This window comes from Xiphophorus maculatus, chromosome 2 (genome assembly GCF_002775205.1).
Source record: "Xiphophorus maculatus strain JP 163 A chromosome 2, X_maculatus-5.0-male, whole genome shotgun sequence".
In the NCBI taxonomy this organism is placed as follows: domain Eukaryota; kingdom Metazoa; phylum Chordata; class Actinopteri; order Cyprinodontiformes; family Poeciliidae; genus Xiphophorus; species Xiphophorus maculatus.
In genome coordinates, this window is record NC_036444.1 from 651656 (window position 1) to 677456 (window position 25801).

A 25801-nucleotide genomic window follows, 5' to 3' on the forward strand; every position below is an offset into this window, starting at 1 on the left:
TCAACGTCAACATCAACGTCAACGTCAACATCAACATCAGCGACAACATCAGCATCAGCATCAACATCAACATCAACATCAACGTCAACTTCAACGCCATCGTCATCAACCTGAGTGAAGTTGGCCCCCCCACCTTCTTCAAATTAGACAAAATTGGTGTCAATCAACTCGGCTACGTTTGTGCTGGTTTGTGCAGCAAAGATTTTCATTTGTGCAGCTATCATTTTATAGATATTAAGAGGGCTGGTTGACCTTTGATGACCTCTAAAACATTTCTTAATATCTTCAAAACTGAAGCAGCACAAACAAAAATCTTTGCTGCACAAACCAGCACAAATGTAGCCGAGTTGATTGACACCAATTTTGTCTAATTTGAAGAAGGTGGGGGGGCCAACTTCACTCAGGTTCAACATCATTGCCAGCATCAACATCAACGCCATCAACATCAACGTCAACATCAACATCAGCGTCAACATCAACGCCATCACCATCAGCGTCAACATCAACGTCAACATCAGCATCAACATCAACATCAACGTCAACATCAACGTCAGCGTCAACATCAACATCAACATCAACATCAACGTCAACATCAGCGTCAGCATCAACGTCAACATCAGCGTCAGCATCAACATAAACTTTAACATCAACTTCAACGTCAGCATCAATATCAACATCAACGTCAACATCAACATCAATGTCAACATCAACGCCAACATCAACGTCAGCGTCAACATCAACATCAACGTCAGCGTCAACATCAACATCAGCGACAACATCAGCATCAACATCAGCATCAACATCAGCATCAATGTCAAAATCAACATCAACATCAACGTCAACTTCAACGCCATCAACATCATTGCCAGCATCAACATCAACGTCAACATCAACATCATAAACATAAACGTCAACATCAACATCATAAACATAAACGTCAACATCAACATCAGCGTCAACATCTATGTCAACACCAACGTCAACATCATCGATATCACCATCAGCGTCAACATCGACATCATAAACATCAACGTCAACGCCAACATGAACAGGTGCTACTCCTGTTATCTAATATTTCTAATATTTACTTTGTTAAAACAGTTAATATATCCACTTTTAATAAATTCCTAAACAAACAGAAAACCCAGAGCCTCCTCTTCCTCAGCCTGTCGGAACAACAGAGTGTCTCCAGTCAGAGGGTTGATCAGAGCCGCTGCAACGCTGACCTCTACAGGAGAGCTTTCCTGTCCACAGCAGCAACGTTTTGTTTAGGATCTTAGGATTAATAAAGTATTTCTGAGCTGAATATTAACGCTGCGGCGCTGTCCGGGCTGGAACTCACCGCCTCTTCATCCTCTCCTCTTCCTCAGACGTTCAAACTGAAGTTCTGATCGTTAAGATTCCAGTTCTCATTTGAACGTGTGTGAGTGTGAGTACTTGTACACACATATTAAAGTTTGCAGTCAGGGATCAGAGTGATTTAATGTCTGAGTCTTAGAGGTCAGTGACCTCCCTGACCTCTGACCCCACCCTGCTCATCCTTTTTATTCCTGCATCCCATAATGCATCATGAGAAACTGAAGCTTCAGACGTTCCTACATGTAAACAGTCTGCTGCAACATATGGATAAACTCAAACAGATCCTGAGTGATGCAGTTGAAGTTGTGAAGCCAATCGGAGCTGCAGCAACCAGAATCGCCTCAGACTTAAACTTTAAATCCACACAAAGCAGCAGCGGATCGACGCTGCAGGCCAGCAGGATTTAAGAACTTCTGGATTTTTCATGTGATCTTTGGTAGGAAAGCTGCAACGTTTCACTAATTCCCACATCCCTCCCACTCCTCCCAGCATTCCAGCGCTATTTTCCAGTTCAGAACCAGCAATCTGCTGTTTTCTCACTTTACTTTGGAAAAGGTCGTGTGAAGAACGCCCTCCCTCTCATCTGAGTGAACTTTAACTGCTGTGTGAAATCAGAGCACATGACCAGAGGGACGGATTCCCATGTGATTGGTTGATCATTTCCTCGTTAGGAATGATGGCGGTGTGTGTCGCTGCCGCTCACGGCTGATTTCACGTCCTGGACAGAAAAACAGACGACATCACTGATTAACAGGAGCCTGAGCTTTAGCCTCCCACAGGGGCTACTGCCGCATCCCAACGAATGTTCAAACTAAAACAGGTTGACACCCCGAGCAACATTAAATATTTCCATCTCACTGCTTTCAGTTTGAGGCAAACGGCCGCAGCACTGAGTCATAATCAAAGGGCGAGACAGCAGAGATGCAGCAGTCATGCAGCGCCGCTAACGGCCTGCAACGTATCAAACTGCATCTCACACACTCTTCATGTAAAACCAAGGCCTGCTGCTACAAACAGGATGTGAAACAAGAACAGGTTGAAGTGAGGTGTGGTGAAGCTGCAGAGCTCAACCAGCTGATGAGTCTCTTCCTGACTCAGCAGGCAGTGAGCCGCTTTTCTGCTGCGTCATGACGACAACAGCGGCTCTGACCGCCGTTATCCTCATCAGGAGCTGCAGCTCCTCATCTTCGCCACCAGGACGTCAACAACAAACTGGAAGTTCGACTGACTTTACTGGGTTTGGTTCTAATTTTTAACTTCAGGTTCATGAAAACTTCTGCCTGGTTCAGCTGCTGAAGCGACTAGCGCCCTCTGGAGGAAGGGAAGACACTGCAGCAGAGGGGAGCAGCTGGGAGGCAGCGCTGCAACCAGCAGGAATCTGCAACAACCTGCATCAACCAGCAGCAACCTGCAACCAACAGGAACCTACATCAACCTGCAGCAGTCAGCAGCAACCTGCAACCAGCAGCAACCTGCAACAACCTGCAGCAGTCAACAGCAACCTGCAACCAGCAGCAACCTGCAACCAGCAGCAACCTGCAACAACCTGCAGCAGTCAACAGCAACCTGCAACCAGCAGCAACCAGTAGAAACCAGCAGCCAGCAGCAACCTGCAACAACCTGCAGCAGCCAGCAGCAACCTGCAGCAGCAACCTGCAACCAGCAGCAACCAGCAGCAACTAGGGCTGAAACGGTTCCTCGAGTGATCCGGTCAAGACTTGGCAATTTTGCTGCAGCCGGGGGTTTGGGGGGGAAATGCTTCTGCATGTTGGTGTTCCCACTAAAGCCTTTTTGTTTTATTGCCCCGATTTTCCCTTTATGACAATCTTCCAGCATCCTGCAGTGAGTGCTGTGTAACGTGGTGATGTGTTGAATATGGCCGATCTAAAATCGTTCATATTCAACTTTGTCTCGGCCCGATTATCGCAGCCTGTGGGGTTTTTACTGACTGGGAGCGAAACGCAGCCTGTTGAATGTGACAGGTAGCCAATCAGAAAGCGGTGACGTCAGAACGGAGGGGATCCCAGACAGTTGTCATGGCAACTGAGACATCGGAGGTGATGTGTGGAAATGTTTATTACTATATGTAAATGTCATTTTTAGATATGTTTATTATATGTGGTTATGATTATTCAGTTAAAATGTTAACTATGAACAAACATAACTCACCTCCAAATCATAGAGCAGCAAATAGAGTGGCTGCTCCGCCATCTTTTATCAAACGTCTTTTCTTTTTGTTTCGTCTTTTATTGTTTAAAATGAGCCACAAACTATCACTGCTGCTTCTACATCATCATCCTGTTTGATTATTCTACACTCATGTTTGGTCTGTTGGGGTTTTACTGGATTTTCTTCTGGAATCGGTTCTGTGGTGTGTTGCTGCTGGACTCACGAACCGACCGAACCTGTTGGACTTTTATCGGCTCTGTGGTCACAGAGGTTTGGAAAATCGGCCCACAATCCTTAAATGGTGTGAACCAGACCTAAAACTCACAAGCTCCTCTCCTCTGTCTCTCCACTGCCCTAACGCTCTCTGACTGGTCGCTATGGTAACGTTTACATATCCCTTCAAAATAAGATACAGATGCGCCACAAAAACGAACATTTTACTTTGGTGAAAACTTTAACTCAGGATAACGACTAATGGAGCCCTGAGCTTGTTTCTCTGCAACCAGACGGTCCATCTGGGAGAGATGAGAGACGATGAGACCGGAAGTGTTGCTGATGCTCCGGGTTCTTGGTCTCTAGTGGAGAAGCAGCTTGAGGCTTCATTGCCTCATTAACATCCGGTCACCATATCATGCAGAGCTTGGACTGTGGGAATCACCTGCTGGGATAAATCCATCCTCCTGGCTCTTCTCTGGGCCTTTTCCCTTCACAAAGAAACTTTCCAAACAATCTGATCCGTTTCTGGCTCATTTGCTGCTTGTGGCTCCATGTTGGCGGCAAGACGGAACCGAGAGAATCCGGTTAAAGGATTTTCAAAATAAAAGATCCTCCACACTCAAATAATTCATAAAACGGAAATATTTAATTATTTCTTGCACGGACCGGTACCAATTGGTCTACGGACCGGTACCGGTCGCACACATCCTGGACACAAACTGTTAAGAGTTTCTTCCTGCAGGGCGGCGCTGTAGAGACAGGTGATGAACACCAGATCAGAAAAGCAAAATCATCTCAGCTTCTCAGCCTCTTTTGTTTTCTTCATTTATAAACTCTACGGACACAAACATCAGAAACGGACAATTTCATTTAGAGAAACTAAAACAGCTCATCTAAATGTCCAAGTGTTGAACTGAACTCCTGCCCTCCCCCCTCCCACACCTGTTGCCTTGCTAAGCCCCTGTTGACCCCAGCGTGACCTCTGAACGGGCCGCGCCGTGCTGCTGGGCTTCCTGGCTGCTGACTGCAGTGTCAGACTCACAGAAGGCAACATTTCAGGGGAAACTGGTGAGAGCTGCTGGTGTCGGTACCAGGTACCATCTGGGTCTGGTTACCCAGAAAACAGAAAGGTTTGGGGGGGATAATGGCTGCTGGAATGTGTTCCTGTGGAAAACAAGCTGAAGAAGTGCAGCCATGCCACGAGAATGGAGTCACATGCAGGCTGCATAAGTGAAGCTGAATGTTTAGAAAACCTGCTGCAGCTTTCTGAGCCCTGCTCTGATTGGCTGATCCATTTAGATTCATATTTCTAAAGCTACCTTCAGGAAGGAGCTTTAGAAACCCAACCAGCTGATGAAGGCTGATCAGTCCTCTGATCAGAACTGGACACAAAGTCCCAAGGTGGTTTTTGTGATTGACAAACAGAAACTTTCATGTCAGGAACCCTGCAGCCAGTTTTATAACCCAAAATTAAAAGAGCTAAAAAGATGTTTAGTATGCAACTACCTCCATAAAACACTGAATGTTCAGGTTTAAATCCTAGCAGAAAAAGCAGCATCTGCAGGGTCTGATGCAAAGATTGTGAAGTTGTGATTGTTGAGACTCTGACATGTTGAGTGCAGAAAGGCGGAGACGGGTGGAGAGGGGTGTGTGTGTGTGTGTGTGTGTGTGTGGCGGGGGTTTGAGGATGGCAGTGCCAGTTTGGGAAGGAACTGGTGCTGTTGGCTCAGAAAGCAGAATCACAGTGAGGGCGCCAGAAGAGGATTCCTCTTTTGTTCCCTCTCTGTCACCTAATCAGTTTTATCTGGCAAGTCCTAAATAAAGTCATATAGTGGTAATAATGTTTCAACAGAACGCCATGTGTTGGTGGCACGGCTGCAGACCAAAGACATGCTGCTCCATTCTTTCTGATTTTTCATTAACAAGCCGCATTTGTTTACTGCCTCCATTAAAGATGAGCAGAAGCACCAGAAAAGGGGGCGGAGCCAGCGAGAACAAAGAAGTAGCCGAAGACAAAACGCTAACAAAGTTTCAGACCTTCAGAGGCGCAAAAGATGAAACAGAAGAAGAGCGTAAAGCAGCGGATCTGAGGGGAACGCTGGCCTCAGCAAGTTACTCATTACTGATTAGCCAGCTTGGTGCTGCAGGAGGTTTGTCCGTCCTTGGCTTGGGAAAACAACATAAAAGGCAGCCGTCTGTTTTGTGCGGGACTTGAAAGCGTGGCAGCTATCGGGAGACATAAGGCTTATCAATAGAACCGGGCTATATGAAGCAACAAGGACACTGCTTTTCCAGAAGGAGATAACCGACAAGCGGTTCAGTCCCACAAAGAGAAACACAGTCAAGGTTCAGTGAAGCTGAAGACCACAGCTTGGGCAGCAGCAATGCCAGGCAGCCAGGCAGACAGTCGGTGTGTCCTGCCCAGAACCCAAACGGGTCGGACATCCTGGCACACCGGCAGCATGCTGTCCTCTGTGTCCACGATGCTCCTTAAAGCCAAACCTCCGTCAGTCACACAAGGCCAGAGACGCAGGTCAACGAGGCCAACGGCTCTTTTCAATCATTGAAAACATCTTGACTGTGTTTGTGTGACAGTTTTCCACTGGGTCAGGTCCACTAGTCCAGCCTGTCCAGTTCAGGCCTGAATCAGGGGAAAATGTGCTTTGTCCTGGAAGGAAAGACAAAGATAACCTGTCAAAACATCCTGCATCATCAGCGTACCGATTGGACGAGAGCGGCGCGGGCCGGCCGCACACAGACGCACCGGCCCAGTTCCCGGGGCTTCCCAGCATGTTTGTGCTGATTGATTTTTGTGGACTAAGGTCATTCTAAACAGCTGCTACTAGACCCACAACTCATGGAGTTCAAAGACTGCTCAGGTCGCCCAGCGCCGTCCCTGTTTGTACTTCACCGACAGACGGCGTCATCAGGGACTCTGTCTTGTCAATAATGTGGGTGTCGGGGCAGCGAGTCCGTCAGTCGGCCATTTTTCTGTCTCTCAAATCAAACAACCCTTCATGAACCTTTTCATGACAAGACGTCATGCGAAACGTTTTTACTCCTGTAATCCCACATCAGACACATCATAAAAAGACAATGAAAAACTGATTTTATTCAGCTTAATAATCCAGATGTGAATCAGTAGCCGAGTTTCCATTAAGGTTTTTATTATGCATATTTCAAACTGTCGCTTTAGAAAAGGATGATGGAAACAGCAATATTCAAAAAACTGTTTTTGTTTTTGTAAAAGTTTGAGATGGCTTTTCTGAAAAAGAGTTAATGGGCTAACGAGGAGCTGGAAACATCTTCTAACACTCCCACCCACTTGTGGGCCTGTGCCTTACCAGAGGCACCAGACTCTGGAGCCGGGGCTCAGACACTTTATCGGAAAATCTGAAGGCTATCTGCCTTTTTGGCGGATTAGACACCTGACTGTGAAACAGACATGCAGAGTCCATCGCAGACGCACCTGAATCAATCAATCAATCAATCAATACTAATAAAATCCTGTCCTGGTATCAACTGGCCTGGACTCTGAGCTGCAGGAATCTATCAACAGGTTGAAGAGTTATGGAGGCTTTTCAGCTCCTCGGGGCAGAATCAGCGCATCGTCCCTCGTTCAGAGAGTCCTGCCGATTTCTGATGGCTTCAGCTTGAGAAACCTTCCCTGATTTCAAAACTTTGAAGTGGTGCTTGTAATCCCAGTGTGGCTGCAGAGTGGATTCAGCCATCAGATCAATATGAACCCTGAGACCTTTGATAACGCCCAGCAGGTGAACAATTAAAGTGTGAGTTACGTATATCCATGTGTTTGATGTGTGACATCACCATGTGGATTCTCTCCCAGCTTGGTCAACATTAATGAAACTCATGGAAAATGAAATGCAATTTAATATGTCATTACTTTCACTTTAAAAAACGGCAGGTAAACGCCATGCTATGCTACGCCACGCTACGCCATGCTATTCCACGCCATACTACGCCATGCTATGCTACTCCACACCATGCTATGCTACGCCACGCTATGCTACGCCATGCTACTCCACGCCATGCTATGCTACTCCACGCCATGCTATGCTATGCTACGCCATGCTACGCTACATCACGCCACACTACTCAACGCCATGCTACGCTACGCCATGCTACTCCACACCATGCTATGCTACGCCACACTACTCAACGCCATGCTACGCTACACCATGCTACGCCATGCCATGCTATGCTACACCATGCTACTCCACGCCATGCTACGCTACACCATGCTACGCCAAGCCACGCCACGCTACGCTGTGTTCTTGACGAGTCGACTTCAACCCCCCTGTGCTGGTTGGGATGTAAATTAGTGCTGAAACTGTTTAGTGAATCAGGTTGTATCCTGGCTGTTGATCAGCAGGAAAAGGAGAAAAACAGCCTCTGGAAGTTGAGTAGTTGGGGATGTTTATACTATAAATAAACATTTAAGAAAATTCTGACCAATCAGACAACAGTTTAATACGGCGAGGGGGGGCTGGGACGTTCTCCAGGGTGGGTCAACAAAATGGTTTTCATCAACTGCTGTGACATTGAGAACCAATTTAAGGCTACATTCACAGATTTTCATGATCAATTCTGATTTTATCTGGAATCAGATTTTCATTTATATTACTAATAAAATAATGTCTAAATCAGATGACTCCAAATATCCAATCTGGAGCAGATGTGAGAGTCCACACTGACCTGAGATCTGACCTCGTCTCCTGACCCAAAACAATCACATTTGGTCCAGATTTCCCTGCAGCGGCCAAACAGACAGCTTCAGTACTTCCTGGAAAAAACAGAATCTGTTCAAGATCCAATCAGAAGTCTCCGTCCGAGCCCAGCAAATCAGAGGCCAGGGTTTCTTACGATGTCCAGCTGAAGAGAAGGCGATGGAGATTTTTATGTCGTCTAGAAGAAACGGTGAGGAGAGTTCATGACTTTTAATAAGTCTTCATCTTTTATAACTCGTTTTATCTAAGAAACGTTATCATTTGAACAAGTTTTCCATCTGGTTATAATGAGACGCGGCTCCTGAATTTCTTTCTAAGCTCTGCAGGTAAAATCAGCTGCAACATCCTCACATTTACACTGAACATCAAAGCAAGGCAACATGAAGCCAAGTCCAGCATCTGAGAGCCGTCAGCTCCTTCCGCCTTCGCTCTGCCATTCTCTAAGACTGAGTGTGTGTCTGAGTGTGAGTGTGTGTGTGTCTGTCGGCGTGTGGGGGTGTGTGCGCGTGTGTGTTCACTACACAGATCTCCTCTGTGTTGTATTCTGACACTGGCTGGGGTAAGAAGGCAGATTTGAGGTGGTGGGGGGCAGTGCAGAGCTGCGGGGAAGTCCCCAGACCCCAGCTGGCCTGGACCGGCTGTGACCTTCAGGAGGACGGCCAAGGTCGCGGGGGGTTAATCCTGAAACGGACCAGACAAACGCACAGCGTGCTTATGTCCCCAATGAACGCCAAACATCCTGTTTATTAATGACTGCTGTGAGTTTTCATGTACAAAATAAGTAAGTATCGATAAGTATCGCCTATGCAGTACTTATCCAATAGGATTCCAAGATGGCGCCAGTGTATTCGGCACGCCGTCCGACTCACTCTCTCTACTTTGTTATTTTTACTCTTTTTGCACATTTATGCTGTTATGGTCCTGGTGGCTTAATTGTTTACGACCGTCAAGCACTTCTGGACATTAAAACTTGGGTAGATCTACAATTTGGATATGGTCCGGGTCCGAGAAACCGAGGTTTCCAGTTCCTCACTGACATCCCTAATGAGCTGCTGAGTTTTCCACATTTGATTCCGGAAAGGCGTTTCCGTCAAAGACGTGATAAACGTGGAGGACTGGCGGTGAGAATTAAAGCCTATTTGGCATTTCTTCGCCGTCCAGGCGGCTCTCCTCGACTGGGATGGTGTCCTCGTTTCCTGAACGTAGGACGCCGCTGGATTCGCCCCGTTGTTCCCGGGCTGTGCTGCTCTCGGAAGGACGCGGTGGAGTTTTTCTATCATCGACGGTTTCGGGATCAAAAGAGGAATGTGGATTATGGAAACCTCAGGCGGTTGAACTATGTTACGTCTTCAACTTGTGTTTCTGCACCATCAACCATCCGCCTGGCTTTGCTTAATGCTAGGTCTTTAGCTAATAAGACCTTCGTGCTACACGACCTGTTTACTTCTCGGGATTTGGATTTTTTATTCATCACAGAAACTTGGCTACAAGAAGGTCAGTTGTTCCCGTTCTCTGAACTTCCACCTCTGAACTGTGCTTTTATAAATTCTCCCCGGTTGACTGGCAAAGGTGGAGGTCTGGCTACAATTTTTAAATCCAGTTTCCACTGTCAACAATCATCTATAAACTCATTTTCCAGTTTTGAGCTCCAAGTCTTTGAAGTGAAATTGACTGAACCAGTTCTGTGTGTGGTGGTCTACCGTCCTCCAAAGTTCAACAAGGATTTTCTTCATGAATTCTCAGAACTTATGGCATGGATTACTGTCAGGTCTAAATACCTATTAAACAAAACACAGGAAAGACAAGAGAGTTAGATTCTTTGTTTCTCGCGAGGAGAGCAGACAGAGATGTGCTTTCAGTTACAAATCTCCAACCGCTCTGAAAAACACATCTCCCGCTCCTCTATTTTATTGATTTCAGGATCCCTGCCACACGGGGCGCTGCAACTCTATGGGGTGGGGTCAAAGCATTCATCATATGGTTGCAGCGCTAAATAACATTCACTATCTAGACACATGTTATCTATACTCTAAATCTTTCTTGCTCCAGGCACGGTGTGGAATAAGACACGTTGCATAGCTTCAAAGCAACGGCTTTGTATCACAAAGCAGCACAGAGCAGAGTTTATTGTCAGGCTTGTAAAACTCTGCTGGGAGCAATTAACACCTCCGTCTCTCATAGGAAGTCCTGCAGGGCAACAGCTGCTGAGAGTAGCTGTCACCTCTCTCTTCCAAGGAAGGATTTAAGAAGGGATCAGAATTAAATCAACATACAGAAACATTATCTAAATGTAACTACAAAAGCTACATGATACAACAAATATTTGATAATTACTAATAATACAATTTACCTAACAATTACATTAGAGTACGATTATATTTTAATTACAGGTGATTTTAATATACATGTATGCTGCTCAGATAAATCTGTGGTGAAGGACTTTTTGGACTTGATTGATTCATTCCATTTTACACAATCTGTGGTTGGGCCAACGCATTTAAAGGGACATACTCTGGATTTGGTGCTATCACATGGGCTTTGTCTGGATATCATTGAAATCCTTCAGACATGTATTTCTGATCATTTGCCTGTTTTATTTTCTATCAATATTTCATCTTCTGTGGATACAAACAATACTAGACCCATACTTTCTCGTACTATAAACTCTGATACTGCTCTTCAGCTAAATGCAGTCCTTGCTAATACTACATTCCCTACCGATAGCAATCTTGATATTGAAACCCTTGTTCTAAATTTTAACAATGCATGTTCAAATGCTCTAAACACAGTAGCTCCCTTGAAAACTATAAAAACTACAAAAAAGAAACTTTTAGAGCCGTGGCTTAATGAAACCACTGGTGCACTCAGACTGGAATGTAGGCGAGCTGAGAGGAGGTGGAAAAAAGATAAATTGCAGGTTTCATTTGAAATATTGAAAAACAGTTTATTTAATTATCAGAATAATGTCAAATTAGCTAAATCTAAATATTTCATCAATCTTGTAGCTTCAAATAGGCACAGGCCTCAAGTCCTTTTTAATGTCCTGGATAGGATTGTTAATCCCTCGATGACATCTGGCCTTTAGCCTCTGCTGAACTTTGTGAGGCTTTCTCTAATTTTTTCACAGAAAAAATTGTAGCTCTTAGAGGCTTGAATACCCCATTAGATTTAGATTCCCCAGAAATGCCACAATGTACAGCTGTTCTGGACCATTTTCAGCCAGTTTCTTTAGATGAACTGACCTCAGTAATTAAGCATCTGCGGCCATCAAATTATCCTGTGGACTGTGTTCCTACTCGTCTGATAAAAGACATTTTTCTTACTTCTGGCCTATATATCTTAATGGTGATAAATGCCTCACTTCAGTCAGGTTGTATCCCATCAATTCTTAAACATGCTGTGGTTAAACCCCTCCTTAAAAAACCTAATCTAGACTCAAGTGTACTAGCAAATTTTAGGCCCATTTCTAAACTCCCTTTTTTATCTAAGGTCCTTGAAAAATGTGTTTTTATTCAGCTTGAAATGTTTTTAAAAGACAATAATATAACTGAGACATTTCAGTCTGGGTTTAAAGTTGCTCATAGCACTGAAACAGCTTTGCTTCAAGTGTATAATGATCTTCTTTTAACAGTTGATTCAGACAATGTCGCAGTTTTATTACTTTTAGATCTGAGCGCAGCATTTGATACTGTAGATCATCAGATTCTGTTACATAGATTAAAACATTGTGTTGGCCTGAGAGGCCCAGTATTTGAATGGTTTAAGTCTTATTTAGAAAACAGAACTTTCTCAGTTCATCTGGGCCAATGTTGTTCTGGGGCCAAACCTTTAAAGTACGGCGTCCCTCAAGGCTCAATTTTAGGTCCCATTTTGTTAATTTGGTATTTATTACCTCTTGGTCAGATTTTCCATAAGTTTAACGTTTCATTTCATTGCTTTGCAGATCATGTCTATATTTATATGCCCCTTAAACTACAAAATGGTAAAAATAAATATCTTCAGCTATTGATCGATTGTTTAGCAAAAGTCAAATCTTGGATGGAGCAAAACTTTCTTCACCTCAATCAAAGTAAAACGCAAGTTATATTATTTGGTCAGAGTCTTCACACCACAAATCCAGATCTGATTCTTGGTTCTTTAGCTCGGTTTTGTCAGACCTCTGCTAGGAACCTTGGTTTTACTTTTGATAGCTGATTAAAGCTGGATAAACAAGTTAGCTCTGTCGTTAAATCAAGTTTTTATCACCTGCGGATTTTAGCAAAAGTTAAATCTTATTTTGGTTTTAAGGACTTTGAAGGACTTATCTATGCCTTCATTACATCTCGTTTGGATTATTGCAATTCATTATACAGAGGCCTGGATAAATCACAGATGCAGCGACTTCAAATCATCCAGAACGCAGCAGCACGACTTCTTACAGGAACCAGGAAGCCTGACCATATAAGGCCCATACTGGCCTCTTTACACTGGCTGCCTGTCTTTTATCGAATAGATTTTAAGATTCTTTTATTAACTTATAAAGTTTTAAATGGATTAGCTCCCCCTTTATCTTTGGGACCTTTTAAAATTCCAGTCCGTGTCCAGAACCCTACGTTCAAATAATCAGCTGTTACTGACAGTTCCTCGGACCCGACTTAGGAGGAAAGGAGATCGGGCCTTTTCTGTTGTAGTTGCTCCTCTTCTATGGAACAATCTTCCTTTCCAAATTAGATCTGCCCACAGCCTGGATCATTTTAAATCGCTTCTCAAAACCCATTTTTATTCCTTAGCATTTAATTAAACTAGTGTTTGGATACTCTGTTTTTATTCATTTGTGTTATTGTCATTCTTGTGCAGCACTTTGCTGCAGTTTTATGCCTGTTTTAAAGTGCTATATAAATAAATTTAACATTGACATAAAGACTTTTCTGGACAGTTGAGTTTTAAAGTTATCACATATTTATTACATCTGTTTAAAAAATAAAAAAGTCTAACTCCTCTGAATCAGAATCACAGCCAGGAGGAGGGGCTTAGCGATGTCCACCATGCTTATATATGCGCTACTCACACCTTCCTCCGTTCAGAGTGTACTGTAGCTAAAGCTCAACTGGACTGGATAGCACTGCTATAGCTAATGTGTTAGCCGCTTTAGCTAGGCGGTTAGCCGCTATGAACCCTTTGCATATTGTTTACAACTGGAAATGTTGCATCTGCGCACAAAGATGGAGGGTAAAAATGCAATTCTTTTCCTTTCCATCCATAGCGGCGCTGCTGCGGTGAAACCATTAACTAAATGAAACCTGGAGAATCAGGGATTATTAATTTAGTCCAGTGCGCCACAGCAAGGGACAAATAACGCAGAAAAACTGTTGAAGAATAACTCAAAGCCACGTCATTCTCGCTCTCAGTGTAGGCTACGCTACACGCAGTCTTGTTGCCATAGCAACAGACTGACAACAACGCCACTACATGTATCATGACTCGACACCAAAAAACACTCAATCATTTCCTACACAAAGAATAGAACATTCAGTCCGTCACAGTTTCATGTTTTCAGGCTTGCCGTTTAATTTACAATTATTAATTTTGTTGTGGTAGATTAGCTACTGCTGCTATTAGCTAAGCTAACACAGCAGTGATAGATTAGCTAATTTGATGACCTGCTCTACTAATGATTAGTCAGAGTTGGTGTTTATGTTGCCTTTTTAATTTTGTAACTGAATCAAATTCCACATCTCACCTACATGTTAAGGTTGTCAAAGTCAAGCTACCATAACTGACCTACTGCCCTCTCCCTTGGTATTATTTTCTTAATGAAAACTTTTTCCTGACCTTGTTATCAGCTTGTTTTAGCTTTGAAAATTAGTAGCAAAGCATTGTGACCCTTTTCCTTTTATATATCAGGAGTACATTTAAGATTTAGCGTGTTATCTTGATTAACTGACAGCTAATAGCAATGCTAGTAATCGTCAGCCAGCAGCTTTTTGCCCTCCAGAAGGGAGATGGGGGCGGGATCTTGAGGATGTGTTGTCATGCTGCAACATTGGAGAGCATAAATAAAGATATTATTTATTATTTGACTTATATGAAATATGGCTTAAAGTAAAAATGAAAAAAGCTGCAGATGTTTTGATATGTAAAATATGTTTTCCACCTATATATAAATAGTTTGGCATGAGAGGACTAAAATTGCTTTTTTATTTTGGTCAATAATTTTATTTTACATAATTGTTGCCAGCTTGTTAAACACTTTATGAAAGGTTTTATACTATGTGATCCAGGGCCAAGCAGAGACCTTTGGAAGGGCAAAAAGGGGCATTTAAAACACCGTACAACAACATAGCAACAACCTATATCAGGGTTTCCCCCAGTGTATTATAGGTCTGGCGGCCCGCCATGCTTTACTAGCCCCACCACCAGGCTAAGCCTTTCTTGTTTATGTTTTTAGGAAAATAATAAAAAAAATAGCTTTTTAAAAAAATGATTATTATTATTTTAAACCCGGATTGCTCTGGCGGAGAAGATTTATTACTAAATTCCTAAAAGATATGTGTATAGAACATAGTTTTATAGATTATGCATTTAAAGCAGGACCATTCACTCCGCTGGCGCCTCCCGCGCTGCTGCTGCTTCATCTCTAAAGTTTACCTCAGCGCGGATCGCGCTCCTCCTTTCACTCTAACTGGACTCAGGCTGACCTGTATGGATATTTACCCCCTGTGAGGAATTATGATTCCTTCCAGAGCTTTTGATCAAGTTAGGAGTGTAAACCCACCGTGTTAGCTCTGGTTGTGCAGCTCTACGTGAACCTTAGGAATAACTTGTAGTGGCTTTCAGAGGAGCGTTGAGCGAGAGGTGAGAATGATTTATAATTGTAGACAAAGAAATTTGCGCGGCTTTTCCATCTCAACTCGCTGCCCAGCGTGTGGCGCTGTCTGCCCTGTAAAGTTCATGTGTGTGTCCCGGTTGGTTAGCGGTTAACTAACCGGCGCTAACCTCATCATGCAGGTTCAGCCGGTGAGTAGTTTTCGCCTCGTAGTCACGCTTCACGCTGGTTTTATATTATTTTTAGTTTTATTTTTCCATTTACACGATGCATCAAATCATACCAAATGTTTTGTCCACTTAGTCAGACAGAGTTAATGCGTCCGGCCGCGCGGAGATCTGAGAAACTCGTCCCATAAACTGGAGCAACCAAAACAGTTTCTGTGTCTCTTGTTAAAACTCAACAGACAGAAATGTTAGAGCTGCTAAAGCCACATTAGCAGCATTGAATTAAATCTCAGTTTGTTGCTCATCTCTGCTCAGTGCAGCAGATTGAACTCATCCTGCAGGGCCGGTCCAAGGCTGCATGAGGCCTGGGGCAGAATCTGACCTAGGGGCCCCTCTTGCTGCTAAAACCATCAGCACCTCTAACAGCTTCTGGGTTGGATTTAATCTGGGAGAGAGAGAGTAGATTAACTGGCCAAACTAAAAACAATCAGTTATAATTACAGTTTACTAATATGTATTTGTGAACAAACAGCTCAAAGTCAAAGATTAAACTCACAGCATCAGATTGTTGCTATGGTAACACAGCAGTTTAACTATGAATATTGTTCTTTGAACTTTTATAAAGTAAACTTGCCAGCTCCTTAAAATCTTACATTTAAATGTTAAACAATTTAAAATATTTTAATTCATGTATACTGAAACCATTAAATCAAATTCAGCAGCATTGATAATCAAATGTTACATTTATTTATCTGTGTTAAAATATGATCATTTATGGCCCCTGAAGCCCTGATGGAGTCGCTGACTTAATCTGGATTAAACAGAAGTGGAAATAATTGATATTCATCTTAATTTTATTTTTCAATTTGTTGTTTTTAAGACTAGTTGTGGGTTTAAATAGTTTCACTGACACTATTTTCCCGTAACATATAATTATCCAGTAATATTTCGACATTTCCTGTCTACATAAGATCTTTTAATACTAAAACACGGCGGACCGCCTGCCGGGCTGAGCAGGTTTTCTGGGGGAAACTCTGCATATTAATCAAGAATCTAATATTTAATTAGTTGATAGTATATCATTGTCATAATGTGGGGACAATGCAAAGCAAATATAGTCCATAGTTTCCTTGATAGGTATAATGTTGCTGTTTCTGCTGACGGAGCTGGAGGCTGAGCTGATCTGAGACTGAAGCTGTTAAACAGACCAGAGGAGAGAAGGTCAAAGGTTATGAAGCTATGAAATAAGAACATCTGATGATATTTTACTAACTAAGCCCTGATTCTTCTGTTTAATCTCTGCAGACTGCTTAAAAGACCAAAACAGCTCAAAGGGGTTCAGTCTACATAACTGTTTGATGTTCGCTCATTTGAGATCTAGAGGCAAAGAAAACTCAGCAGCTGCTAGTAGGGGCCATTCAGGGGCCCTCCAGACCTTCAGGGGCCCTCCAGACCTTCAGGGGCCCTCCAGACCTTCAGGGGCCCTCCAGACCTTCAGGGGCCCTCCAGACCTTCAGGGGCCCCTATAAATGGTAGAATTGTAACACAGACCATAGATCTAAACCTGTAGCATTCATCTATTGAGAATGAAAATGTTAATAAATTTTATTTAATGAGTTCAACAGAAAAATAATAAATAAATAGAACATTTAGGGTTTAATTAGGATGTTTACTTTGTAAAAGTTTAAAGAATCATCTTGATAGTTTGATTGTTGTGTTACCATGGCTACAATATGGTGTAATCTTTGTGTTTGAGCTGATTTGTTCACAAATAATAAACCAATAATCAGTGATTGATTTTAAACCTGGGCTCCTCTCACAGATTCACTAAATTTACATTTAAACATGTTAGTGATGCTGAGGTTCTTGGGGCCCGGGGGGCTAAATCATGATTCTGTCTAAGGCCCCATAATACCTGGGGCCGGCCCTGCATGAAGAGCCGCTGGGCTGGAATCCACCTGGAATTCACCTGGAATCCATCTGGAATCTACCTGGAATCCCCCGGTGGCCCCTATGCCAGTCCTCTGATGCTGTGGGGACATTTTGATTTATTTCATTGTGGCATGTTTGGCTTTTTGCTGCGGTTCTGATTATTGCTGCTGTATTTTCTGATGTTTATGTTCTGAACTCTAATTGGGCCGAATCTTCATTTATCAGTCCAGGTTCTGCAGTAACTTTTATTCCAGCAGTGAAGCTCCAGCAAAGATCAGCAGCGGGCTGGACCCGCCTGGTACAGAACAGAGAGCAGGTGGTACCAGCACTGGGGCAGTTAGTGCAGCCCTGGGGCAGTTAGTGCAGCACTGGGGCAGTTAGTGCAGCCCTGGGGCAGTTAGTGCAGCACTGGGGCAGTTAGTGCAGCCCTGGGGCAGTTAGTGCAGCACTGGGGCAGTTAGTGCAGCACAGGGGCAGTTAGTGCAGCACAGGGGCAGTTAGTGCAGCCCTGGGGCAGTTAGTGCAGCACAGGGGCAGTTAGTGCAGCACTGGGGCAGTTAGTGCAGCACAGGGGCAGTTAGTGCAGCACAGGGGCAGTTAGTGCAGCACTGGGGCAGCTAGTGCAGCACTGGGGCAGTTAGTGCAGCCCTGGGGCAGTTAGTGCAGCACAGGGGCAGTTAGTGCAGCCCTGGGGCAGTTAGTGCAGCACAGGGGCAGCTAGTGCAGCACTGGGGCAGCTAGTGCAGCCCTGGGGCAGTTAGTGCAGCCCTGGGGCAGTTAGTGCAGCACTGGGGCAGTTAGTGCAGCCCTGGGGCAGTTAGTGCAGCACTGGGGCAGCTAGTGCAGCACTGGGGCAGTTAGTGCAGCCCTGGGGCAGTTAGTGCAGCACAGGGGCAGTTAGTGCAGCACAGGGGCAGTTAGTGCAGCCCTGGGGCAGTTAGTGCAGCACAGGGGCAGTTAGTGCAGCCCTGGGGCAGTTAGTGCAGCACAGGGGCAGTTAGTGCAGCCCTGGGGCAGTTAGTGCAGCACAGGGGCAGTTAGTGCAGCCCTGGGGCAGTTAGTGCAGCACAGGGGCAGTTAGTGCAGCCCTGGGGCAGTTAGTGCAGCACTGGGGCAGCTAGTGCAGCACTGGGGCAGTTAGTGCAGCCCTGGGGCAGTTAGTGCAGCACAGGGGCAGTTAGTGCAGCCCTGGGGCAGTTAGTGCAGCACTGGGGCAGTTAGTGCAGCCCTGGGGCAGCTAGTGCAGCACTGGGGCAGCTAGTGCAGCACAGGGGCAGTTAGTGCAGCCCTGGGGCAGTTAGTGCAGCCCTGGGGCAGTTAGTGCAGCACTGGGGCAGCTAGTGCAGCACTGGGGCAGTTAGTGCAGCACTGGGGCAGCTAGTGCAGCACTGGGGCAGTTAGTGCAGCACAGGGGCAGTTAGTGCAGCACAGGGGCAGTTAGTGCAGCACAGGGGCAGTTAGTGCAGCACAGGGGCAGTTAGTGCAGCACTGGGGCAGTTAGTGCAGCACTGGGGCAGCTAGTGCAGCACAGGGGCAGTTAGTGCAGCCCTGGGGCAGTTAGTGCAGCACAGGGGCAGTTAGTGCAGCCCTGGGGCAGTTAGTGCAGCACAGGGGCAGCTAGTGCAGCACTGGGGCAGCTAGTGCAGCCCTGGGGCAGTTAGTGCAGCCCTGGGGCAGTTAGTGCAGCACAGGGGCAGCTAGTGCAGCACTGGGGCAGTTAGTGCAGCACAGGGGCAGCTAGTGCAGCACTGGGGCAGTTAGTGCAGCACAGGGGCAGTTAGTGCAGCCCTGGGGCAGTTAGTGCAGCACTGGGGCAGTTAGTGCAGCACTGGGGCAGCTAGTGCAGCACTGGGGCAGTTAGTGCAGCCCTGGGGCAGTTAGTGCAGCACTGGGGCAGCTAGTGCAGCACTGGGGCAGTTAGTGCAGCACAGGGGCAGCTAGTGCAGCACTGGGGCAGTTAGTGCAGCCCTGGGGCAGTTAGTGCAGCACTGGGGCAGTTAGTGCAGCACTGGGGCAGCTAGTGCAGCACTGGGGCAGTTAGTGCAGCCCTGGGGCAGTTAGTGCAGCACTGGGGCAGTTAGTGCAGCACTGGGGCAGTTAGTGCAGCCCTGGGGCAGTTAGTGCAGCACAGGGGCAGTTAGTGCAGCACAGGGGCAGTTAGTGCAGCACTGGGGCAGTTAGTGCAGCACAGGGGCAGTTAGTGCAGCACAGGGGCAGTTAGTGCAGCACTGGGGCAGTTAGTGCAGCACAGGGGCAGTTAGTGCAGCACAGGGGCAGAATGATGAAATCAAACCAGACGTTTCTCTGATTTTGGGTGAGGAAGTTTCTCCCACTACTATGAAGACAGAAACAGTTTTTCTAACTTTCTAACTTTTTATGTTGGGGTAAAAAATCTTGCCCCTAAGGGTAGTTGGAGGTAGTAACTAGTTAGAGGTAGTTAGATGGATTCGGTCCTGTGTGTCTGAACAACATGGAGTCAGAGGAACAGAGAATCTTCTTTATCAGACCGAGGGCAGCCAGACTCATTCATGTAGCTAAATTATTATATTTAGCTACATATTATTGTTGAGGGCCCAAGCAGGCTCCTGACACACACATATAAATTAAAAATTAAAAAAAACTCAAAAAGGGCAGTAGGGGCAGGGGCAGAAGCCCCCCCTCGTCCCCTGCAGGTGCCTGATGAGGTCACTGTTATGAATATTACAACATTCTCTTCAGTTCAGTTTTTATGGTTTCTTGAACTTTTAGAAACTACAGCAGCTGCAAAGGAAAACGACTCAGAAGAAGAAAACTCTCATCTACTCAGATTTACTGGCTTCCTTTGTGCCACGCAGACCCGTTGCCACGGAAACTGACCGACAACAGCTCCACTAGCCGACGGAGCAGAGATTACGCTCAAGTGTATCAGGACATCAGAGACCAGAACCACATCAATCCTGACCCGGAGCGGGACCAGAACCCTCCAGGAGGCCGACCTGGAGGGTTCTGGACATCCTGGACTTACCCAGGATGTCCAGAAGAACCAAAACCACATCTGGCAGGTCGCGCTGCCTCAGCTGAGGTCAGAGGTCATCATTAAAGACCGGAACCTCTGCTGACCCGGAAAAACACAAAGACCCGCCTCAGAAACGGATCCTGAAGAAGTTCAGTCTCACTGATCTCAGCTAGGCCTGTCATGATAACAAATTTTGCTGAGCGATTAATTGTTTCAAAAATTATTGCGATAAACGATAATATTGTTTGAATATTTTACACTGATATTAAATCAGTATATTTTACACTTTTTACACTGATTTAATGTAAATGACGTAATAATGATGTGATTTCCTGCCAAAGATAGATACACTTTATTTTCAAAAAACACTTAACACTGGAGCTGATAAACAAAATAAACACAACAACCAAAAACAAAAATAAAATGGATTCTCAGTCTCCATTAACAAAAAATGTACTTGATAAAAACTAAACAACATAAAGCCAAAGTGTAAATAAATACTGCATTCAACCAAAAGATTATGAAGTCTGTATATTATGTTGCCCTTCAGTAATAATTAGATTTAAATAGAGAAAAATGGGAACATCGACTACCTGATGCAATAATTCACACTTTGTTTTGTCCCGATTTTCCCCTTCCTTACTTTCCCCTCCGCTTGCGATTTCATAACCGATCATCCTGTAGTGTGTGGGTGTGTTACGGTAGATCGTTGTTGCCGCTCCGATCTAAATCTGGGGTTTTTCCCCGACTGGGATCGTTAACGCTTCCTGTTGAATGTGACAGGTAGCCAATCAGAAAGTGCTGATCCTCCTCCGTGTTTTCTGAGGGGAAAATATGGAGGGGACTCCCAAACACGCGGACATTGGACATGATACGTGGAAACAACATTAATGTTTATTCAACATGCAAAGAATATAGAAATGACAAGAGGAGGAGTTGGAGCGAAATTGCTACCAGTTGATAAACCCGGTAACTTTTCAGCTGTTCTTCGTTAACGTGACGTAAATAGGTTCTAATGATTTTCATTCAGTCAGGACTTTACACTGACACTAGCCACATGCATTGCAGGTAGATTGTAGTAAAGCATTGATTAATGCCTGGTTTTAAAATTAGTTCACTGGACTTGCAGCCATTACAGGAAGTGACACGGGACCAATCCATTTATGTCTCGTGTTTTATGACGGTTTATTTAAAGCTGCTGCAGCTAAATGCGGTTTGCTCCGCCGGGTCGGGTCAGGTTGGGTCGCAGCTTTGCGGCTCCCGGCTCTGCTTCCTGTCGGCGTGCTGACGCGGGCGGAGGTGTTTTCCATGCGCTGAGCGCTTCCTGTGGACGCGGGGCGGTTCTGGTCCCGTCCAGAGGGAGCAGTTTGGATTCATCTAATGACGTCATTATTACTGCTGCATCAGGAGCCGATCATCAAATCCCAGGAACATCAACATAAACGCTGTTCTGGTCCAACAGTCATAACCAGAAGGGCAGGTCCAGTAATGGACGACAGGACAAGGTCACGTATTTGACCCCTGGAGGACGGCTGAAGCTAATTAGCTTCTTAGCGTTTCACTGAGAATCCAAGAAATTTATGAATGTTACACACGCTGGTCGACACTATTCCTCTCATGAAGCTATTGGAAGAGTTTTTTCACCATGGCTGGTCGGTTTGTTCTGTCTGTGCGGAGAACACAGCCGAGCCCAGCAGAACCGAGCCCAGCAAGTGGGTAACGGTGGGACCTGCAGAGGCCAAAGCTCTACCGAGTTCATAAACTCCTCCTGAAGCGAATAAGCTCATCTGGAGCTGTTCACCAGCCAATCCCAGTTCATCAGTCACTGGTCTTACCTCAGAGCTGTTCTCCCGGCTGACCTCAGGTCCGCTGCCTGGGGTCAGGCGACCCAGAAACCACATCCAGGGCTTTGGGCCCAGCCGCACTTCTGGTGCTGCTTCTCTCGGTTTTCAGCCGCATCTCTCTTCTTTTCTCAGAGCTGATTTGTGACGAAGCCAAACCTTAAAATCCAGATGCTTCAGTAGCTGAAAGAAACACAGAGATCAGATTAAGAATGGAGGCAGAATCTGAGAATCAGTGACGTTATTACTAGATAGCAGGCGATTCAACGTTGAATGATAGTCAGAATGGTTGATTTTTGGTTGAGGTCGACCACTGATGGTGGATCAACCGTCAAACCATCATCCAGTTCTAGCCAAGTAACCAATGTTGAAGAGATTCACTGAGTCAATGTTATTTTGGTCCTGATGACGTCTGATCCAGTGATTTTCAACACTGCAGGTTTTAGGCATTTCCCTAATTCATTTCATTAACAGGGCTTTCACTGAGCATGCTCAGTGGTGGCAGATCTCTGATCAGTCAGAATCAGGCAGTGAGGAAACTGACCCCAAAGCGTTTCTGGTGTTTCTGGAGCCAATCAGAATCCTGGAGACTTTCACAGTAAGCGGTCCTGCTCCGCGTAGCAGAGGTCAGCGGGGCGACGCCCTGCAGCGGCCCGGGGTCAAAGTCATTGTCACCAGGCTTTATGACCCCAGAACTGACCAAAACCTGCAAACATTTGTGATTCAAATGGAGTCTCTGGAGGCTTCAGGCCTGAAGCAGAAAAGATTCTCAGAGGAAACAAATTCCTGAAAGGATCAGTGGAGCAGGGTTCCCGTTTTTAAAACCATTTCACATTTTCCCAGTTTTACATCACAAAGGTGAAGGATTAGGCTGAATTTCCCCAGGGGGGAGTAACCAAAAGTTTCTGCTATGGAAAATAAAACATTTCACTGACATTTTAGATCAGTTCATTCATCTATGAGATCAAAAATGCTTCATTTGCAACCAAGCTAAATACCAGTCAGTTGTTTAGATTGGTGACAATATGAAACCTGCAGATGCAGCAGGCGGAGGGACCACCTGGTCCGTTACAGGCTGCTGGACGCAGCGCTGGGACGGTTCCAGACATTTGATAACCAGACTTCTGAAGCAGCAGTGACAGAAAACACAAACCTAATGAGGCGCCACTCATCGCCACCCAGCTGCCCACGCTCAGCATCATCTCAAACTTCATTTCTCAGGTTCCTGCTGAGACTAAAGGGCCGAGCAGCTAATCCAATCAGCTGGAGAGTGTAGACTGCTGCTGCGTCTGACGCTAAGATCAGATCTGAAAAGATTAAACTAACAGGAAATATTAGAAAGAACTGCAACCTGGTCTGAGAGATGCAAAATAAACTTAGGACTCTATTCATTATTATACCTAAAATATTTCCCCTCCTGAAATTATTTTGCTTCCTTTTCTGTCTCTGAACTTCAACCTTTGTATTCTGGTTTTTCAGCTCCTGAAGTGATAATAGTTTAAAAATGACAGATTCTGTCTGTGGACAAGCTCATGAATTCAAGAGAAAAACTTAAAAACTAGAATTTATAGTAAAGTTGCAGTAAAGTAAGAAGTTTAAAACCGCATCAATGGGAGAATCTGTGATTTCCTCCTTCCTTTACTTTGAATTAAAAACAGAAGTAATGCTAAAATGGGAGTCATGTTGAAACAGCGCTTATGATAAAACTGAAGTTATATATCCTTTATGCTATTGATGCTAAAATGGAAGTTATGACAACACCAAACTAGCATCACTTTGGCTTTTGGAAGTCGTTGGACCGTCTGGGCCAGTTAATCTGGATTATTTCCTTGGATCACTCTGTGCTCCACAGGGACCGCCTCGGCTCAACAGTCTGGATCCAGCTCAGAGTCTGGACTTTGGGAATTGCTGCTGTGTGTTGCTGAATGTGACTCCACTGCCTGCTTTGGTTCATGTGAGCTAGCTTTAGCAATTAGCATGAACAGGTGCTAAAGCTAGCATCTGCTACTGCTGATTCTGAACGGCAAGAAGCGACTCGTCTCTGTGACGTCGGGAAGGAAACGATGTTTGCTGCTTGAAAGAAGCATTAGAACCAAAATGTTGCAGAGTGCAAAAATTTATTTATCCAACAAAACTTTGACTATACCCCATCATAACTGCACAGCTTTGATCTAAAGAGCTGTTGGTAGTTTTCACAGCAGGATCGTGACCTTTAGGGCAGGTTGGAGGGGATTGACCTGTAAATAAGCTGAGAGACGATGGGGGGGGTAAGGACCACCAACAACTGTCAAACCAAAACATCTAGATGGCATCTCCCTGTCACACACACACACACACACTAGAGGCGGAACTCACAAACTTGCTCCCTAATCTTTGCTAACTGCCCGTTTGGCTTCATCTGCCTTTTGTTGTTAAGAGTTTGGAGGGGAGAAAGGCCTTCAAAGAAAGGCCGGAGAAAGGCCGAAAGGGCAAGGCTTCTTTCCCAGCATCGTGTTTAAGAGCAGCGGGTCTGAGCGGGGAGCGGCGCAGGACGGGGGGCGCGCCTTCCCCAACCCCAGCCAGCCGCCGGTGTTCATGGAAGCTTTTCCTTTTCCTCCAGAAGCCAAAAGTCTGATGGACGACTGAGCAGCAGCAACTCCTCAACCACCAGAGGAAGAGGAGGCTGCTCTTCATCACCGCCCCTCTGACCCCACACATGCATCAGCATCCAGCTCACAGCTACACTCTGACCTCTGACCCCACACATGCATCAGCATCCAGCTCACAGCTACACTCTGACCCCTGAGGCAGGAAGCACCCTGACCCCTGACCTCTAGGGCAGGAAGTACTCCAACAACTGACCTCTAAGGCAGGAAATGCCCTGACCTCTGACCTCTGGCGCAGGAAGTACCCCAACAACTGACCTCTGAGGCAGGAAATGCCCTGACCTCTGACCTCTGGGGCAGGAAGTACCCCAACAACTGACCTCTGAGGCAGGAAATGCCCTGACCTCTGGGGTCACCATTAAGCAGATTTACAGTAGCAGACCCCAGACATTGCGTGGTGAAGTATTAAGCATCATGGAGGAGCATGGCGATGATGACATGCTGAAGGCGCAGCTTCTTAAAGAGACAGAGGCCCAATTCCAAGGGATCAGAAGCTGCGTTTCCATTTCAAATGAGTAAAAGTTGTCAGTATTCTGCTGATGTAAAAAAAAAAAACTATTTCACAATTTTGGTGATTCAAAATCACATGTGAATTAATTTGTCAATTAGTTTGTTCAGATAATAAGTCATTAAATTCATAGCGAGATATATTCATATTTCAGCCGTGGTGCATGCGCCAATCATCAGAGGAGACGGCAGCGTCTCATCCAGGTGTTGGAGCGTTCTTGCAGAAGGACGACGAGTCAGCAACTTCGAACGTCAAACTCAACTTGTGATGAACTGCGATGCTGCGGTGGAGCCGCTCCACCGCAGCATCGCAGTTCATCACAAACAGCACATGTGCCAGGAAAATCCATAATTTGACCGTTTTTAACAAAAGAGAGAGAAATGAGACCCAAACTGGTTCCAGTTAAGGTCAGCAGC

At 45.3% G+C, this 25801-nt stretch overlaps 1 protein-coding gene across 2 annotated transcripts in view; it reads right to left on the minus strand.

Moving 5' to 3' along the window:
- The window catches only part of LOC102230338 (G1/S-specific cyclin-D2-like), a 125933-nt gene that overhangs the window by 67010 nt on the left and 33122 nt on the right, over positions 1-25801 (minus strand). For both annotated transcript variants that reach the window (XM_023349131.1, XM_023349136.1), the window contains one exon: positions 22227-22415. In XM_023349131.1, the coding sequence (XP_023204899.1) occupies positions 22227-22292 (66 nt within the window). In that variant the 5' untranslated portion in view covers positions 22293-22415. The remainder of the gene's footprint in view (positions 1-22226; positions 22416-25801) is intronic.